This window comes from Vigna angularis, chromosome 3 (genome assembly GCF_016808095.1).
Source record: "Vigna angularis cultivar LongXiaoDou No.4 chromosome 3, ASM1680809v1, whole genome shotgun sequence".
In the NCBI taxonomy this organism is placed as follows: Eukaryota; Viridiplantae; Streptophyta; class Magnoliopsida; order Fabales; family Fabaceae; genus Vigna; species Vigna angularis.
In genome coordinates, this window is record NC_068972.1 from 4,305,025 (window position 1) to 4,324,155 (window position 19,131).

Consider the following 19,131-nt stretch of genomic DNA (forward strand, 5'->3'; position numbering starts at 1 on the left):
CAGCAATTTTAATTTCGTCACCCTCTTCATCTTCTTCTTTGACGTCATATGGGAACGGATTTAATGCAAATAAAATAAAAAATTAACATTCTTTTACCATACGAATTTAAATCAAATTACCTTACTTAAAGTTGTTGAATTTTCAGCAGTCAATTAAAAGCTTTTGAATGAATAAGAGGCTTAAGCTCATTGGGCCAGAAAGCCCAAGTTATTTATCTGGTTAAGAAATATAAAAATTATTTTTAATTTGTTAATTATCTCATGATTACTGAAAAATCTCATTGAAGAAATGAAATTAGCATCGTCTAGAATAAGCCTTGTTGTGAATGAGTTTATCTTCACGATGCGTTTATTTCAATGAAACATATGGGAAAACAAAATGAAACCACGCCTGTTGTAGCACTTGCAGATTAATTTTCCTTTAGATCCAAGATCTTAATTCAAACGTAGTGGCTTAAAAATTGGCGTAGGTTTCTATATATAATTTGGGGGAACGGAGAACACAAAGTACTGTGAGATTTTTATTTGTCCTGTGTTGAAAATTTTTAAATATGAAATAATCTAAATCATGATTGAGGAATATTATAGTGGCAACAAAATTTAGAAGGGATTTTCTTTAATTTTTTAAATTTTAAATATCATTACATAAATACTTTGTTTCCCTCTAAAAATATTCCGTATTGATTTTGGTCCATATAACTTTTTTCTTTTCTTTTCGTTTCTATAAAATTTGGAATAATTGCTTTTAATACTTATAAAATGCGTCAATTTTTACTTTAGTTTCTAAAACATTTTTGTATGATTTTCATTCTTCAAAATTTCAAATCGAGAAAAGAAAAAAAAAGGGGGAGCGAAGAAGCGTTTTTTCTTTTGTAAGTACTAAAGTTATATTTAAGTCTAAGCATAAATTAATTTAGTAGTTAAATAAAGCATGATCTCTCTAAATTATTTAGATTTGAATCAGCGGGATTCATTTTTTTAAAGAGGAATTATAGTGAGTTTCTAGACTCCCAAACATAAAGACTAAATATGACAAATAAATTTCAATTTCAGATATTTATTATTATTTTTGTAATTTCAAACAATACTACACCCAACAAATCCATGGAAATTGGATGAATTTTCTTTAGCATTAAATTAAAGGGTGATGGCGAAGTGCAAGGACATCACAGTGACGGTGCTGGTGCATCTGCGGTGGTAGAAGGTTCATCATAGAAGCGAAAGTTTTCATATCTAATATTACAACTGGGTGTTGCAACTCTACCACTTATCTTGCCGCTGCTTGCGATTCTTGAGAAAGCATCAACCAAGCACCGGTTGCAGTCTTGTTCAAACAAGTCAGGACTGCACTGCACAACACCATATATGGTGGTTTCTAAATTTGTTGCAGTTGCATTTCCGGCAGCATACTTACGACGAGAGTCACCTGATGCAGCAGCTATGCCTGTTAGATTCTCCACCAAGTTGTCCAACACTTGATTGAACCGGTCCACGTTTGTTGCATTCACTAACTCCAACGTATAAAACAAAGGTGAAGTTTCCATGAGGCCAAATATCGAGCGGTTCGAGTAACGCAACATGCACTTGTCATACCACCCAATTGCCTCTTTCTGGTTTGGACAAAGCTGTGTGAGAAGGACCGTTGAATTGTTTATGCAGCTGCGGCATTCATCTGCTTTAACATCTCCTCTGCACAACCCAATGCCGTATACTTTATCGCTGTTTTCGCCGTAGGAGCGGTTGTAGAAACCATAGTCGATCTGTGTGTTGGAAGTGAGATTGGACAAAAGGGTGTTGAGGTTGGTGTGATAAGTGCTGTTGGCTGTGAAGCTGCCTTCATCACTAAGACAGAAGTAATCTAAGAAACCTGGCTGCGCGCTGGCTTGAGATATGATTATGAAAAGGAGGCAACAAACATAGGAATGCAACCTTGAGGAAACAAAAACGGCCATTGTGTTTGCGTTTTTTCAGAGATGAATTTGGTGAGTAAGATTTGTGTTGTTGATACTTTTATAAACAAAATTTGTTTGGCACCTGTATGAAACGAAACTTTATCATAGAATTGGAGGAAGAGGTCACATATGTTTGGGAACGGAAGAAACTGTAAAACTGAGACTGGGCCATGCGTGTTCTTAATGCTTTGAATTGTTCTTGTTCAGACGAGGTGAAATGCTTTAAATTTTGATTAACGTATTGTGATTATAATTTGTATCCTTTTTTAAATTCAGAAACTCCTCTGAATTCGTTCTTGCTTGTGTTATAGAAAGACCATGTCAGCTACGTATCACTCTAGGAAGAAATTATTAATTTACTGCTCTATAAAACAATACCAAGTCCTTACTTTGAATGGGTAGCATCCAGCAAAAAAGTATATATGAAAATGTTTACTGGACGCTCAAAAAATTTTATAAGTAAAAGGATCCAAATGTGCATGCTTCGTGGGATCTATATGCCGACAGAGTACAATTATTTAAAGTTTAGAGTCAAAAAATCTTTTTCTTCATCTATTCATTCAAAAGAAACAATGTAAGATTTGTGTGGAAATATTTATCTTGGATTTGTGTGCATAATTTTCTCTTTTAGTAGAAATAAAGTAAAGTAAGTATTGTTATAAGTAAAACTAATATTCTTTTATCTTTTTACTAAAAATAATTACAGATAAGTTCTTCAAACAGCCATCTTTGCTTCTTTTTTTATTGTCTACAAAATGAAATGCATCTCCTCCACCCATACCCGCCCGCCTTTTAATCTTGCATTTCCTAATTAAATACACTAATCTATCAAATAAATGAATGTATTTAAAAAGAATAGAATAGTAGATCTTTTTTACAGAATGGCCGTTGAACAAATTCTTCAATCTTCTTAGCACTAGAAAAGACCGTGTATCTGTATAGCTTGTTACATTTAATTGCAGTAACGATCATTACGTTTGAGTATAATCGTGTGATTCATATTTAACGAGGATATAGACTACTAATTGAAGCTTCATTAGCTGATCCATCAGCATAGAAACTTCTCTGTTCACTTGACCCTGTTTCCATAGAACTACACATCGAAAACTGGGTAACTGTTAAACGACTATTTTTCATAAAATAAGCAGGTTGCAATGGAGCTGGTAGAGCAAAAGAGTGGCTATCAAGCATAAGCATCACTGATGCCATTGTTGGTCTATCAGCAGCCTTTTCTTGAACACAAAGTAGTCCAATGTGAATGCATCTCACTATTTCAAATCTCAAACCATTTTGTAAGGTCGGATCTATAATATTTGCTGTTCTCCCTTTCGTCCAGTTTTTCCAAGCCTGCAATAAGTTGATATGAAAAAACATTAGTTCCAGTTTTTCACTTTTACCATTTTAAATGGATTAGTTACTGCCTAATTCTCCGTTATAAACCTTGCAAAGTCAGAGAAGATTAAAAGGGTAGACATACGAAGCTTAATAGATGCTCCACGTTCTCTCCATTACGAAATCCACCATTCTTTTGGCCACTTACAATCTCTAGCATTATTACACCAAAACTGAAGACATCTAACTTCATCGAGAGTTTTCCGTGTCTTGCATACTCAGGTGCCATGTATCCACTGCATGTCAACAAGAACAGGCTCAATTAGCTACAAACATTACCAGTTCTTTGGACAATAGTCCATTCTCCTCGCCTGTACTAGTTAAGGACACGTATCAGAAACTAAACAGCTTATAATATTTTGATACTTACAAGGTTCCTGCAATTTTACTTGCATTAAACTGAGTTTGATCCACATTAAAAAGCCTTGCAAAACCAAAATCTGAAATCTTAGGATTCATGTCATCATCTAAAAGAATATTGCTCAATTTGAGATCTCGGTGAATAATCCTCTGCTGAGAATCCTCATGAAGATAAAGAAGGCCATAAGCAATGCCTTTAATTATACTGTAGCGTTTTTTCCAATCCAAACGTGCTCTCCCGATGTGATCTATTTGCCAATGAGTACAATGACTTAATGTTTTAAACTAGAGTAAAAATCTTTCTTCATTTAGTCATGCAGAAGAAATTATGTGATTGACTAGCAGTATAAAGTAAAACAAGCATACCAAATATGTGGTTGTCAAGACTTTTGTTGGGAAGAAACTCGTAGACAAGGAGTCGTTCTTCTCTTTCAAAACAGAAACCAAGGAGCTTAACTAAATTTCGGTGCTGAAGCCTTGACATTAATAGTACTTCATTCTTGAACTCAATATCTCCTTGGCCAGAGTTGCTACATAACCTTTTGACTGCTACTACTTGTTCATTGAAGAGCGTGCCCTGAATATGTCATGGTAACAGTGTTTCGTGCATGTAAAATTGGTCAACAATCACATTTTGACATTCAGATAAATTTAATCGTAAGGGTGGAATGTTTACCTTGTAAACAGGTCCAAATCCTCCTTGTCCTAGCTTGTTTTCATCAGAGAAGTTGTTTGTAGCGACTCTGATGGTGTCAAGGTCAAATCGTGATGACTCTAATTGTATAATTTCATCATCGACCTTAGCTTCACCTGGATGGGGGAGATAGTTTTAAGCTATTACAGTTGAGTTTGTCAAATGGAAATTAAAAGTCCAGCATGCAAAAGTAATATTTTCCAAGGCAATTATTCAATAGATCAAGTACCATATGCAAGCAATTAATTTATTAAAAATAGTTGTATTCCCTTTTTGATTTTTGTTCCTAACTCCCTGTTAGTAAAGTTATTTTAGAGAAAATCTCTCTTAAATGTCATATTCCTTGTCAATGCCAAGAAAAAGGAAAAGGAAAATTGATTCATCTTGCAGGAAAAAATATCGACTCTTATACAACAGATTAATTAAACATCTGAACTTACTATATTTTCTTGACTTCCTGACTCTTAAATAGATGCAAATAAAAATCAGCATCCCAGTAAAGACAAGAACTGGCACAACGTACTTGGCGTTGACAGGTTGTGGTCTGTTGCTCTTTCCTGCATAAACCGAACATCTCTTCTGGGTAAAAAATCCTCGTCAGAGAGATATCAAAATTTAGTCACCAAACAGAGGGTCTAAGGTGCTGGAATTTTTAAGTCTAAAATACCCTTATGTACTAAATAATAAAATCTCCCTCGACATATATGTCCGAGAGAGGTTTAACTTTAATTAAGATGTACTAAATTGGGAATCAGTAGTAATTCAAACCATGCTGAAAATTATAACAATTAATACCATGATAAGAAATCTCTGAAGAGTTTGAAGTGGTGGATGGTGTAGGTGATGAAGAAGGAGGAGATGCAAATCCTTGTGGTGGCAGTTGTAGTGCTAGTGTATCCGCAGTAGGCTCATAGAAGCTGGAGTTCATATATCTGAAATTACAGCTTAATTTAACAACTGCGCAACCTATTCTGTTATTACAATATTTGGATATTTCTGAAAAGGCACCACCTAAGCAGTCGTCGCACTCTGCCACAGTCAATTCAGGTGAGCACTGAACAACGGCGTACACAGTTTCAGAACTCGGACCTGTTGCATTTCCTGCAGCAAATTTACTTCCGTGAAAGGAGTCAGCTGATGCGGCTTTCTCTCTTAGTTTTAACAGCAACTTGTTCAGCACATAACTGTACTGATTCCAATCTGTTACATTAGTTTCCCACCAAAAATAAACGCGCAAACTAGAGTCTTGGTAACCAAATATCGAGTGATCTGCATAGTGTAACATGCATAAATCAAATACTCCCACAGCTTCCTTCTGATGTGGACAGTACTTTATGAGAAGGGAAGTAGAATGATTGAGGCAAGTAAGGCAAGTATGTGGGCTAACATCTCCTCTACAAAGGCCAGTTGCGTAGACTCTATCAGAGTCTTGGCCATAGGAGGAGTTGTAGGAGCCATAATCAATTTGGGTGTTAGAAGTGAGCCTTGAAAGAGCAGTATTGAGATTAGTGTGGTAGGTGGTATTAGGAGCATAGTCTCCACTTTGGTAGCAGATTGTGTAATTGTATTGGTAGTCTGGCTCGGCAATAGCTTCAGATATAAGAATACCAAGAAGGGACAGGAAAAAGAGCACTGTTTCAGAGACCATGCTGTACAATGTTGTGCTATTCGTTTCCAGGCATCAAAACTACATATGACTCAGACCATGTGTGGCTGAAATTTAAGGCAGAGAAGGAGCCAAGAGCTAGGAATTTCAACCAAAGTAGTGTAAGGAAAGAAAAATAAATTAATTCATTATTACAAATTTCAATTCGTCAAATAAAATTATAGATAAAAACTTTTCTTTCTGTTATCTGTTTTTTCCCAACCAAACACTTACAACCCAATGATTTATTGTTTTGAATTCTAATTCTAATAATATTTTACAATCTACATCATAGTCTATTCTTTACAAACAATATTAAATTATAATTTTTTAACTAAAATTAACTCATTTCTTCTTTTTAAAAATGGCAGTCCAGCTGGAATCTGTAGTCCACGCTGCGACAATTTAACAATTTGTCTTTTACCTAGAAATTGTGACATAATAATAGTGAACTGTAAAAGTATATATACTTAGTCTTTCTGCCCAGTCCTCACGTCTTAGAAGATGTCAGAGTTTCATCTGTCACGCGTCTTGGTCACGGCAGTAAGTGTTGGACCAAAAATTCACACATGCATTACTGGTCAATTTAACATACATTTCTTTGTAATGAAAGCACTAAAAAACTGTTTTTCCTGGTACATTTATGGTTGTTACTTTTGACGATGATCATATAATTTACATTTAACGAGGATATAAACTACTAATTGAAGCGTCGTTTGTGGATGCATCAGCAGAGTCAATTTTGTGTTCATTTGATCCTGTTTCCACTGAACCGAACTCCGAGAACTGGATGACCGATGAACATCTAGTAATCATAAAATAGGCAGGTTGCAATGGAACTGGTAGAGCGAAAGAGTGACTATCAAGCATAAGGACCACCGAAGCCATTGTTGGTCTATCAGCAACCTTTTCTTGAACACAAAGTAGTCCAATGTGAATGCATCTCACTATTTCATCTCCCAAAGCATTATTTAAGGTGGGATCTATAATATTAGCTGCTCTCCCATTCCTCCAGTTTGTCCAAGCCTGAAAGTAATTCATTTTACAGAACATTAGTCCCACTTTTCTGCTTCTACCATTTCAGTTAATGCCTAATGCTCTATTATAAACATTATAAAGATAGAGGATAAAGAAGGTAGACATACAAAGCTTAGTAGATGCTCCACATTCTCTCCATTTCGGAATCCACCATTCTTTTGACCACTTACAATCTCTAGTAGTATTACACCAAAACTAAATACATCTAACTTCATTGAGAGTTTTCCATGCCTTGCATACTCAGGTGCCATGTATCCGCTGCATTTCAATAAGGATACCCTCAATTAGATACAAATTACAAACATTACCCTTTTCTTGTTAATAATCCAGGCTCCTCATCTGTATTACTCAAGGATACAGATTAGAAACTAAAATGTTTTATAAATCTTGACACTTACTAGGTTCCAGCAATTTTACTTGCTTTAACCTGAGTTTGATCCACATTAAAAAGTCTTGCAAAGCCAAAATCTGAAATTTTTGGATTCAAATCTGCATCTAAAAGAATATTACTCAATTTGAGATCACGGTGAATAATCCTCTGCTGAGAATCCTCATGAAGATATAGAAGGCCGCGTGCAATGCCTTCAATTATTTTGTAGCGTGTTTTCCAATCCAAATGTGCGCGCTTGATGGGATCTACATGGTGCAATCATTCCAAATTTCTTTTAAACTAGAGTCAAAACCTTTCTTCATTCAGTCATGCAAAAGATGTAATGTAAAGGACTTCCAGTTTAAGAAGTCAACTTACCAAATAAGAAGTTGTCAAGGCTTTTATTGGGAAGAAACTCATACACAAGGAGACGTTCTTCTCTTTCAAAACAGAAACCAAGGAGCCTTACTAAATTTCTGTGTTGAAGCCTTGACATTAAAAGCACTTCATTCTTGAATTCAGTATCTCCTTGGCCAGAGTTGCTACATAACCTTTTGATCGCTACTTCTTGTTCATTGAAGAGCTTCCCCTGATTAGTAACAGACTAACAGTGTTTATGCGTCTAAAATTGGCCAACAATCTTTCCCTACAATATTTTGTTATACAGATAAATTTAATTGTAATGATGCAATGTTTACCTTGTAAACACGTCCAAATCCACCTTGTCCAATCTTGTTTGCGTCGGAGAAGTTGTTTGTACCGACTCTGATGGTGTCCAAGTTTATTAGTAACGACTCTTCATCAACCTTAGCTTCACCTGGATGGGAAGGGTTTTTTAAAGTAGAACATGTAAGCAATTGATTCTAGAAAATCATTATGTTCTTTAACTTATAGTTTAGTACATATTTTAACAAACAAAATCCCATTCTTTGAAATATCTCTTGTCAACGAGGAGAAAAACAAAACAGCTCTCGTTTCTTCGTATTTTGATTAGGTTTCAAACTACCAAAGAAAGAAATAGAATAGAAAATATTAATTGACTATTTACATCAAACTTTAAATAAATATCTGAACTTACTCTGAAAATATTTTCTTGGCTTCCGCACTCCAAAATATATGCAAATAAAGATCAGCAACCCAAAAAAGACAATAGGCACAACGTATTTCGCGATGACAGCTTTTGATTTGCTTCTTTTTCCTGCATAAACCCAAGAACTCTTCTGGTTAATATAATCTTTATCTTGAAGACAACTCAATTTAGTCATGAAACTGAGTCGAGAGACAAATAATTCAAGATACCACAAAACTTCTAGATTTTTTAAGTCTGAAACAACTATAGTACTTAGTTACAATCTTTTTCTTTCCTACCTTGGAATAACAGTAAAAGAAATCATTTCCAACATATGTAGTTATGTGTGAAGTTTTACTTGGGCCAAATAGATGCTACTTGATGATCAATATATTCACTTCAAACCATGTAACAATTAATACCATGATAAGTACTCTCCGGGGAATTTTTAGTGGTGAATGGTGAAGGTGATGGAGGAGATGGAGATCCTTGTGGTGACAACTGTAGCGTTTGTGTGTCAGCCATAGGCTCATAAAAACTGAAGTCCTCGTATCTGAAATTACACCTGAATTTAATAACCACTCCACCAGATCTGCTATTACAACATTTTGGTAATTCTGAAATAGCGCCACCCAAGCAGTCATTGCATTCTGCCTCTGTCAAGTCTGGTGCACACTGAACAGCAGCATATACAGTTTCAGAATCCGGATGTGTTGCATTTCCAGAAGAATATTTGCGATTCCAGTTGGAATCAGCTGTTGCAGCTTTCACTTTTAGTATTGGCAGCAACTTCTTCAGCACATAACTGTACTGATCCCAGTCTGTTACACTGGTTTCACTACGCAAGTAGACCCGGAAATCGGAATCATAGTAACCTAACACTGAGCGATATGAATAGTGCAACATGCATTCACCATATCCTCCCACTGCACGTTTTTGACGTGGACACTGTTTTAGGAGAAGTAAACGAGAATTGTTGAGGCAAGTGAGGCAAGTGTGTGGGGTGACATCTCCTCTGCAAAGGGCAGTTGCGTAGAATCTATCAGAATCTTGGCCATAGGAGGAGTTGTAGAAGCCATAGTCAATCTGGGTGTCGGAAATGATCCTTGAAAGAACAGTGTGGAGGTTGGTCTGGTAGGTGCTATCAGGGGCATACTCTCCACCTTCTGTGATGCAAACAGCGTATGGATATTCTGGCTTCGCATTAGCCTGAGATGTGAGAGTAATTAAGAGTAGAAAAAGGAAATAAAGAACTCTCGGAGAGACCATGGTGTAGTGAGATGTTAATGTCAAAAACAACAAAGTATGAATGATGTTTCGACTGACACTGTCAACCATGTCGGGTGATGTGGGTGGCATTGGTAATTTGTTTTCAAGATTTGTTGAGGAAAAGTCTGCTTTCTTGTTATCTGACAATTAGTTTGTGTTTGACCCGAAATTTTGAAGTGGTGGTTCACTTCACCACGATATGCATACCATTCAATTCAACCATCATATCAGTTATTGTTTAATAGCCCATTAACGGTTAGGATTTGACTAAACTTTAGGTACACACAATGCTGTCAGGAGAATTCATTTGTCTTAGACAGCTGGAATCTTTGCCAACGAAAGATAGGCATTATAATACCTAACCTTTAAAAGTGTAATCTTTATGTGGTATTTGTTACAAAGTATAAAATATAGGAATTCTACGGTTGAAAATTACTGAATTAGACTATTTTATAATTTGAATGAAAATATTTTTTCATATATTAATTAACTTATATTTAATTTTTTGAAAAAATAATTTATTTTCTTTTTCGTAAGTAGTGGAGATACTTAAACCAACGAAATGTTGACATGTTTAGAGATACTTAAACCTGTTAGTTAAAGTTATATTTTATTAGTAGAGATATTAATCATTTCCCGCTTAAAGAAGAAAAAAAACACTTGGGCTCGATACATAAGTTAGGCGGTTCAAAATAATACAGCAAGAGGGAATGGCAAAAGGAATTATCCTAAAAAAGAACAAAGAATTCGATCCTATCCAAATTCAAGTTTCTATTTATAGACACACCGAAAACTTAAAGATCAATTAAACAAAATTAAATCGATGGTAATATTTGTGGCGATAAAGCTTAAAATCAATTAAAATAAACATTTTAGTAGATGTCATATTTTTATTATATTGATATTTCAATGGTTAAAATATTAAAATAAACAATATAATATATAAATCATCCAAAAATTAACAACAAAATAAAGTAGAGCATACCTATAATAATATCATGCTGGAGTAATAAAATAAATATTTTGATTATTAAATATCTTACACTTAACCTACAATTATGCAAATTAATATTTTGTTATAATATATATATATATATATATATATATATATATATATATATATATATATATATATATATATATATATATATATATATATATATATATATTATGGTGTTTTATGTGTTGTTTAATGATCAATTATGAAATAATTTAATTAGTATATGAGATTGCTAATTGAATGTTATGAGTTAATTAGAATTTCTAATTTTTTTAGTAAATAAAATTTAATTCATTTTTTTATCGGATTGGATTGAATGGAGTAAATTGGGTCATTAATTTTAAATTTGTTATTTTTCTAAAATGCGTAATTTTAAAATATTTTTATTTTATTTTTCAGAATAATTTTTTAAAAGTAGACAATATTATTTGTTATTTAAATAATCGAATTATTTACTATTTCAAAAACACATATTTAAATTAAAAATATAATTATATTATTGTTTAATGATTTCGATATAAAGAAAATTCAATCTGACATAGTGATTGGATTATCTGAGAGATTGTCGAGGACATAGGACTTGGGCCTATATTTCTAACAAAGTTTAAAAGAAAATGAAAAATGGATAAAAAAAATGGACAAAATGCATTTGCTTCCACCCAATTTTATTTGATTTTCTTATACGAAGCAGATAAGATAAGCTAGTATTAGAAAAAGAGAATCTTATAGATAACGTATTATGGTTACAGTTAAAAAGAAAGAAATGGCTAACTGGACTTGACAGATTGAGCCTTTGATTTAGTTTACACTTGCCTCTGGATCATAATCTTCTGATGGAATGACTGAGAAATTTCTGCTTACGACGGAGAAAGCAGGCTGAGAGGGCAATGGAAGCGAAACAGAGTGACTGCTAAGCATGAGCACAATAGAGGCCATGGTTGGTCTATCACCCACTTTTTCCTGAACACAAAGCAATGCAATGTGGATAAATCTCACTATTTCATTTATCGAACTGTCCGCAATTGTTGGATCAATAGTGTTTAACACTGTCCCTTCCCTCCAGTTTTGCCATATCTGCAAGCAGTTCATCAATAAACGGTACAAATATTGATTCAGATTCAGTCTTAAAGATTACAATTCTGTAAGAAACTGACGGAATCTAACCTAAGGATAAGGAAAACAAGTCAGTCATTCAAAGAATAATTACTACTTACATAGGTTAGAAGATCCCCTTCATTCTCTCCTCTTTGTACCCAACTGTTTTTCTGGCCACTTACAATCTCAAGAACCAATATGCCAAAACTATAAACATCAGATTTCACTGAGAATTGTCCATAGAAGACATACTCTGGTGCCATATATCCACTGCATGTCCAAATGGACCATCTCATTAGCTCAGTTACGAACAAATATTGACAACTTTGTTAAGATCACCTTTAGAGATCAGAAATATTGACAGTGATTAATATAAATTATTTGGCACAGGGCATTCCAATACTTACTAGGTTCCAACAATTCTACTAGTATTGTCCTGAGTTTGATCCACTTCAAATAATCTTGCCATGCCAAAATCTGATATCTTTGGATGCATCTCGGCATCTAAAAGAATGTTACTTGCTTTGAGATCACGGTGAATGATCGTCAAACGTGAATCCTCGTGAAGATAAAGAAGACCTCTAGCTATGCCTGTTATGATTTTGTGTCGCTTTTCCCAATCCAATTGTGCCCGCCCAACTTCATCTACAAACCAAAGCCAAGATACGATATTCTCAACGACTTAGAATGTTTATAAATGAAGAATAGATGGTTCGGTTCCTTTAGTTTTGACTTACCAAATATGAAGAAATCGAGGCTTTTGTTGGGAACATATTCATACACCAATAGCCTTTCTCTTCTTTCCAAGCAATATCCTATCAGCTTAACTAAATTTCGGTGCTGAAGTTTTGCCACTAACATCACCTCACTCTTAAACTCAATTTCTCCTTGGAGGGAGTTCTTGGACAACCTTTTGACTGCAACATCCTGACCATTGGAGAGCTTACCCTGAAAATTTAAAGTTTATGAATGTAAGTCAGGGTAACGGCCTATCAGGTATACCAGTACATTTTGTAGATGTGATGTACATCTTTTTGTCACACTGTTATATTTACCTTGTAAACAGGTCCAAATCCTCCTTCTCCTAGCCTATTTGCATCAGAAAAGTTGTTTGTAGCCGTCATGATAGTGGATAAGTCCAATTGCAATGTCTCTATTGATGTGATTTCATCATGATTTTCAGCTTGAACTGGGAATGAGTTGCAACAAATCAGTTCTCTAAATGGAATTCTGCTTCTTTTTAGGAAAATATTCTTCTTATAGACGCTTACTTGCTTATTTATGATAATAATAATAACTTTCTTTTGGGAACTTGGTAGGACTTATAATATAAAATTTGATATCTCCTATTTATTATAGCTGACATGTTAAAGTTAAGTGATACTTGGCATAAGTTTATTCAGACTATTTGTATTATGTGAATCAGAAATTCTACAACTAATTATTTTGGATAAGCTGATTTTCAGACATTTTTAAAAAGTTTCTACTCTTTCTCCAAATGCATTTTATTATATAAACATCTATTGCTGCAAGTGTCCTTTTTTCATTTTACTATTTCCTGGCAGTGATTGAACCATGCACTTTTTTCTAACGGTGGAAGAAATTTCAAATTCTATTGTCATTGTGGGTAGCAACCATAGTGTACTTCTTCAGTTTTACCCTATTAACTCCATTGCAGACAGCAAAGGATTAAATCAACAAATATCATAATAAAAGAGAATGTGATGTTAGCTTACCTTCAATCTGTTTCCGTGACTTCCTCGTTCTCAAACAGACGCACATAAGAATTACTAGTATGACAAAGGCTATTGGCACAACTATTGCTATTACAGTTAGAGAAGTGTTGCTCTTTCCTGCCAAAACAGAAACTTCAATAATTAGTATATTTATAGGATTGAGGATAATAAATTAGTTCTCAACAAGTCTAATCACTTTCATGGAAAATAATTTTGTATAGGTTCGGTAAAATGCACTTACTAATTTCTTCGAATTTATTAAAATCATCAAATTTTGAGTTTCAACATTTCAAGAAGGAGTTGACGTTTACCTTCTGTAGACAAGGTATCTATCGGAGGAGGAGGAAGAGCAGACACATTTGGTGCTGGTGCCGGTGCCGGTGCTGCTGGTATTTCAACATTGGTAGGATCAAAGAAGCTGTATGTCTCATATCTGAAGTTACAACTAGGCCTTACAATTCTACCACCTTGCTTGCCATCACAACATCGTGGAATTTCTGCGATAACCCCACTCAAGCATTCGGTGCAATCTCGTTCTGACAAGTCAGGTGTACACTGCACAAGAGCAAATATATTCTGAAAGGCTGGTCCTGAAACATTTGCAGCAGCAACCTTACGCTTGGAGTCCCCTAGTGTAGCATGGCCTACGAGGTTGTCTAGCAAGTTCCTCAACGCTTGATTGAATTGATCAAAGTCTGTTGCATTTCCAGGGTTCCACATATAGAAACTAGGTGTGGTTTCCATGGTGTTGAACAGTGAGCGGTTGGAATAGCGTAACATGCAATTGTCATACCAACCAATTGCCTCCTTCTGATTTGGACACCGCTGCTGGAGAAGGACTTTTGAATCATTCAAGCATCTACGGCAAGCGTCTGACTTAACATCTCCTCTGCACAGCCCAATTGCGTTTACTGTGTCAGTATCTTGGCCAAGCGAAAAGTTGTAGAAGCCATAGTCAATATCTGTGTTTGAAGAGAGGTTGGACAAAAGGGTAAAGAGATTGTTGTGGTAGGTGCCGTTGGCAGTGTAATTACCCTTGTCATTCATACAGAAATGGTATAAGAAACTTGGTTGGGCATAGGATTGGCATATTGTTAGGAGTATGACAAGCATACAAAGGAATCCGGACATTCTTGAAACCATGGCCACAGTTGTCCAGAGTAAGGCAGTAAGAGAAAACACATGGAAGATTTATTGTTGATGAACATGAACATTTAACTTTTGACTTTAAGGTACCTGTAATTGCCCCTGTTTACGGGTTACCGTATTAATGTGATTATGAAAGTTGGTTGAAATGAAGAAGGCAAAAACTAGCCTCATGTTTCGAACCGATATCCAAGTTACTATCACTTTTTCATTTGAAAAATAATATCTTGATACACTTAAATTTTTTAAATTTATTTAATTTTTTTATTTATTTATTTTATTCTTTCTTTAAAAAATATAAAAATTCAATCATTTATAATTATTTTATGTTTTATTATATCCCAAATGTAAAAGTGCATCACTCTTCTATTCCTCTAATTGCAATTTACAAAACATATAATTTATTCACTCAATTGACTACCAAGTTGGACTTTGAACAATTCTTTATTACAAAAAATTAATGTGATGTTACAGGAATCACTGGTATTGTAGTATACGGTAAAATATACAGTTGTCACTGCTGATTTCCTTCTCAAATTAACAGCCCCAGATTACTTAGATACATAATTTCATTTCAGTACTATATTTGCTGTTTTATATAAATGAAGTAGTTATATTTTTATTTTATTTTAATAACATGACATTTTATATTTTTTTAATATTAATGTTCTTACTTTTCAATTTACTAATCTGTTTTCAATGTTTTACTTTAAAAAAAATATAATATAATTTAACTCCTATAATTTATCTTTTAATATGTTATTGTAATTTTGTTCTAAATGTTTATTATATACTAACACTGAACATTACTTGGTTATAATTAATGTCAAGCAGAACTTTTTAATTGACATATTATTTGAATTAGTGATATGTTTTGTATATTAATTAGAACCATATTTTGTAAATAATTAGTACATTTATAATAGTAACTACTACTGTCAATATAATTAAAAAAATATAAAAAAGTTGCATTATGTACATATAGATACTTTAAATTAATGTATGCATTATATGTGTTAATAATTATTTAAAATTGATCCATTTTTTGTATTTTACTTTGGAAGTGGTTTTGATCCTGTTTTCCAACAGAATATTTTAGTGATCACATATTTCTCTTTCAAATATCAGGAGTGTTGACCACTTCCATAGTCAATGTAGATGGTGATTCGTAAACTAATCAAGTGCCGTTACGTGGGGCTGAGCGAACTGTAGGGGTGTGAAAAAGAAGATAACAGGCCTAAACAATGCCAATACATTATGAAACTAAATCTTAACATAAAAATTAAACCGTTTCTATTAAATAATTTCAGTTGAATATACATGCATATATACATATATATATATATATACATATATACATATATATATATATATACATATATATATATATATATATATATATATATAACTAAAAAAATTCATAAACATACTGTTCTAAAAATATTATGATGAATTAATGCTAATAAAATTATCAAATAATAAATATATATTTGAAGAAGATTAATTAAATTTTTGATATAAAAAGTTAAAACACAGTTTACACATTAGTCACTTAAAATTTATACATTTTCAATTGAATCCATATTTTTGCAAAAGTATATAATATATATTGTGAAAAAATAATATAACTTCAATTTAAAATGCTCTTAACTAAAATTGTATCGTATTAATTAATATGGTTTCATCTTTAAAAATATTCTAAAATAAGTTATAGTGAATTGACACAATTTTATGTAAAGAAGTGGTACGGTCTTGATTTTTAATTATAATCCTTTTAAACATTATCTATTTTGTTAATTTTTTTTTAAAATACACTACTTTGATAAAGTAAAAAATAAATAAATAAAAAAATCGCTCAAACGGTCTAATAGGATTCGAATCTATTGTCCAACCTTTTCTTCTCACTTGCTTCCATCACATGACACAACTACTACGTGAATTTTCACTCACAATTCACTAAACCTCCTAGTCTAACTCTTTGTTGCACATAATGAAATGCCCATTTGTAACTAATTTAACATTTTCATGATCGAAGTTGGCTAAAGTTAGATTGAGATCAGATAGGCTGTTTTTATCAAAAGTAGTAAGTATGCTACTAATTATCAGGTATTGGTGTTAATCACCTAGAACTTTAATCTAAATTTTAGTTTTACACAATGTACATAATGTAAACTTGATTGTATTATAATTGATTTTATAAACTTATTACTACTTTTATTATAACATTTTTAAGTACTTATCATAATTAAAACATAATATAAAAACTATTTCGTTTTTCAAAATTAATATAGTCAATTGCTATAACTTATATTTATTTAATTATTAAGTTGAGTTTTATGTGAAGTTTTATATAGAAGCTTAGAGCAAAAGAAGATCCAGGTTTGGAAACAACCAACTTCATCGAATGTGGTGTATAATGTAAGACCCTGAAAAATTAAAGGAAAATGTGAATCTCGGGTCATTAGTAGAGTAAGAAACCAAACATGTATCAAGTTGTAACAAAAGTTAAAGTTTATATGCAAAATACAATGCTGTCAACTTTGACATGGTTTAGTATTTTAATTATTAATATTTGTTAAAATTAGATCTTGGGTTGATTCTTTTTCCATTAGAAAGTAGACTCGAATAGCTTCGATTTGAGTACTCATACGCGTAATTCCGACATCAGGAAGGGGTTCAACCAGACTGACAAAGTTGTCCCAGTGAGTGAACACGTTTTTGACGCGTTTTGAACGCGTTTTTGACTGGGTAAACGCGTTTTTACTATTTAAACGCGTTTTTACTATTTAAACACGTTTTTCTGGTTATTTAAGAGTGTTTTGGGGCTGAGAGAAGTTCCTAAGTTGAACTGGAGGTCAGAGCACGAAGGTTTTGGAGCAGAGGGACTTTAGAGCTGTGATTTGAGTCGGGAGAACGTTCGCAAAGTGTTTTCGAAAGGCTAGCTAAGGAGAAAACCGTAAGGGGAGCTAACCTTGAGTCTTTTTTTTTTTGTTTCTGTATGATCTTAAATTTGGTATATGTTTAGGATTTTGATTCTCTTTATGATTTTAGAATGAAATTTTGCTTCTGTTGTATCTTTTGAATTGATGTACGGTTGGAAATTGGGATATGCTTCTGTTTTGATAATTTTGAAGAGATCTTGTTCGTATTAAGTATTTTGAATCGGTGGAAGTTTTTTTTTGGTATACGTATAGTTCGAAGATTTTGGATCTGTTTATGGATTTAAAAGGAGACTAGGTTTTTGATCGGAAATTTTGGATTGTACTAATTATCCGCTGTCTTTTAATTATATGTTTAGTTTAGATGTTTATAAGACTTGGATGAATATGGGTTGTTGATAGGAGATAAGTTTTTGGATGTCTAGAAAGTCTGTATGATGAAAGGAATAGTCGTTATAGTCCGGGAAGTGAATTTTCGTGATTTTGGAATAGTAAATTCGATTGAGTGAATGAGTCAACTCGCTGGAGCGAGTTATGCGTAACAAATTTAGTGTTTTAATGTTTTTGACGTTTTGGGAGTTCTGGATGTCCGTTTTGGACGTTCTTTAGGTCGATATGGGGGTTTTTGACCCTTCTGGAGCTATTAGTAAAGGTATCTAAGCTGTTTGAACTACTTAAGGGTTCGAATTAATAGACCATAAAGAGTTATGTGTTAATAAGTGATGTTTCTGTGAGGTTGTGAAATGTCTGAGTATGTAAGAGTTATTTTCTTAAGATATGACTAAAGATGATAATAGGGTAACACGTGTATTTATGAATGGAAAGTGTAGAATAGAGTTCCAAGGAGGAACTCCTTGTTGATTTTGTGTCAAGTACTGTGCGTATGAATATAGGAACTCCGACTTAGGGGTTCATTCTTATGCTCTCAATAGTCTCGATCTCACTTAGAGAGAAAGCTATGTGGTGGAGAGTGGGAAATCCTTACCGAAGATCTACAGTGGGGTGGACAGAGTAGGAAGGATGTAGCTTCAGTGGTTTTATTCATATCCGAAGATCCAGTTTGGGGGACAGAGTAGGATAGAATAATTGAGCTAGCGAATAAGTGCATCTATATCCGAAGATCCAGTTTGGGGGACAGAGTAGGATGAGATGTAGCTGAGTAAAGTACCACTGTAAGTATAGAACTAGCTAAGAGTTCAATATTCATACGATTATCTGGATGAGTGAATTTACGATGAGTATGATATGTTTATTGTATTATTGAGTAATTTAACTTGTAAGTTGGAAAATTAGTTATTTATGTAATTTACCATAATATTTTATGTTGCATTAGCTCACCCTTGCTTTGTCTGTTGTGTGGTTGCTATTTTGTGTTATGTATTTTGTCTGGCGATGATCATCCGGTGGATGGGAGCAGAAGTTGTTG

The 19,131-nt window shown here is 33.5% G+C and overlaps 4 protein-coding genes across 10 annotated transcripts; all 4 read right to left on the bottom strand.

Moving 5' to 3' along the window:
* Nucleotides 1–1,070: 1,070 nt before the first annotated feature.
* On the bottom strand, nucleotides 1,071–2,141 carry LOC108324784 (cysteine-rich receptor-like protein kinase 29). Its single transcript, XM_017557713.2, has one exon. It carries the CDS (start codon nucleotides 1,950–1,952, stop codon nucleotides 1,167–1,169), a length of 786 nt encoding a protein of 261 aa, XP_017413202.1. The 5' UTR covers nucleotides 1,953–2,141; the 3' UTR covers nucleotides 1,071–1,166.
* Nucleotides 2,142–2,724: 583 nt separating this feature from the next.
* On the bottom strand, nucleotides 2,725–6,110 carry LOC108325633 (cysteine-rich receptor-like protein kinase 10). Of its 7 annotated transcripts, XM_052874324.1 has the most exons (8): nucleotides 5,410–5,548; nucleotides 5,194–5,330; nucleotides 4,839–4,955; nucleotides 4,381–4,514; nucleotides 4,071–4,281; nucleotides 3,715–3,952; nucleotides 3,430–3,580; nucleotides 2,736–3,299 (listed from the first exon to the last, which is right to left on the bottom strand). In XM_052874324.1, the coding sequence occupies exons 2-8, from the start codon at nucleotides 5,324–5,326 to the stop codon at nucleotides 2,955–2,957; spliced, it is 1,329 nt and encodes a 442-aa protein (XP_052730284.1). In that variant the 5' UTR covers nucleotides 5,327–5,330; nucleotides 5,410–5,548; the 3' UTR covers nucleotides 2,736–2,954. The 7 variants fall into 7 exon arrangements, with proteins under 7 accessions (XP_017414212.2, XP_052730286.1, XP_052730284.1 ...); XM_017558723.2 differs by having other exon boundaries at nucleotides 2,725–3,299; nucleotides 5,194–6,102; XM_052874326.1 differs by lacking the exon at nucleotides 5,410–5,548 and having other exon boundaries at nucleotides 2,734–3,299; nucleotides 4,839–4,974; nucleotides 5,194–5,283.
* Nucleotides 6,111–6,593: 483 nt separating this feature from the next.
* Nucleotides 6,594–9,836, bottom strand: LOC108324782 (cysteine-rich receptor-like protein kinase 44). Its single transcript, XM_017557712.2, has 7 exons — nucleotides 8,943–9,836; nucleotides 8,530–8,649; nucleotides 8,150–8,268; nucleotides 7,830–8,040; nucleotides 7,480–7,717; nucleotides 7,189–7,339; nucleotides 6,594–7,069 (listed from the first exon to the last, which is right to left on the bottom strand). Exons 1-7 carry the CDS (start codon nucleotides 9,787–9,789, stop codon nucleotides 6,725–6,727), a joined length of 2,031 nt encoding a protein of 676 aa, XP_017413201.2. The 5' UTR covers nucleotides 9,790–9,836; the 3' UTR covers nucleotides 6,594–6,724.
* Nucleotides 9,837–11,447: 1,611 nt separating this feature from the next.
* LOC128195766 (cysteine-rich receptor-like protein kinase 10) lies at nucleotides 11,448–14,820 on the bottom strand. The gene is made up of 7 exons (XM_052874331.1): nucleotides 13,932–14,820; nucleotides 13,621–13,737; nucleotides 12,940–13,073; nucleotides 12,622–12,832; nucleotides 12,292–12,529; nucleotides 12,004–12,154; nucleotides 11,448–11,863 (listed from the first exon to the last, which is right to left on the bottom strand). Exons 1-7 carry the CDS (start codon nucleotides 14,761–14,763, stop codon nucleotides 11,588–11,590), a joined length of 1,959 nt encoding a protein of 652 aa, XP_052730291.1. The 5' UTR covers nucleotides 14,764–14,820; the 3' UTR covers nucleotides 11,448–11,587.
* Nucleotides 14,821–19,131: the final 4,311 nt, after the last annotated feature.

What these genes read in the sequence shown, in the direction of transcription:
- LOC108324784 (XM_017557713.2), bottom strand. Translation starts at nt 1,952, where the DNA reads ATGGCCGTTTTTGTTTCCTCAAGGTTGCATTCCTATGTTTGTTGCCTC.
- LOC108325633 (XM_017558723.2), bottom strand. Translation starts at nt 6,046, where the DNA reads ATGGTCTCTGAAACAGTGCTCTTTTTCCTGTCCCTTCTTGGTATTCTT. An exon ending in CAGGAAGTCAAGAAAATATA is followed by an intron (nt 4,515 to 4,838) that starts GTAAGTTCAGAT and finishes TCCCCCATCCAG; the next exon opens with GTGAAGCTAAGGTCGATGAT. An exon ending in AGTAAAATTGCAGGAACCTT is followed by an intron (nt 3,581 to 3,714) that starts GTAAGTATCAAA and finishes GTTGACATGCAG; the next exon opens with TGGATACATGGCACCTGAGT.
- LOC108324782 (XM_017557712.2), bottom strand. Translation starts at nt 9,789, where the DNA reads ATGGTCTCTCCGAGAGTTCTTTATTTCCTTTTTCTACTCTTAATTACT. An exon ending in GCCAAGAAAATATTTTCAGA is followed by an intron (nt 8,269 to 8,529) that starts GTAAGTTCAGAT and finishes CTTCCCATCCAG; the next exon opens with GTGAAGCTAAGGTTGATGAA. An exon ending in GATTTGGACGTGTTTACAAG is followed by an intron (nt 8,041 to 8,149) that starts GTAAACATTGCA and finishes GTTACTAATCAG; the next exon opens with GGGAAGCTCTTCAATGAACA.
- LOC128195766 (XM_052874331.1), bottom strand. Translation starts at nt 14,763, where the DNA reads ATGGTTTCAAGAATGTCCGGATTCCTTTGTATGCTTGTCATACTCCTA. An exon ending in GATTTGGACCTGTTTACAAG is followed by an intron (nt 12,833 to 12,939) that starts GTAAATATAACA and finishes TTAAATTTTCAG; the next exon opens with GGTAAGCTCTCCAATGGTCA. An exon ending in AGTAGAATTGTTGGAACCTA is followed by an intron (nt 12,155 to 12,291) that starts GTAAGTATTGGA and finishes TTGGACATGCAG; the next exon opens with TGGATATATGGCACCAGAGT.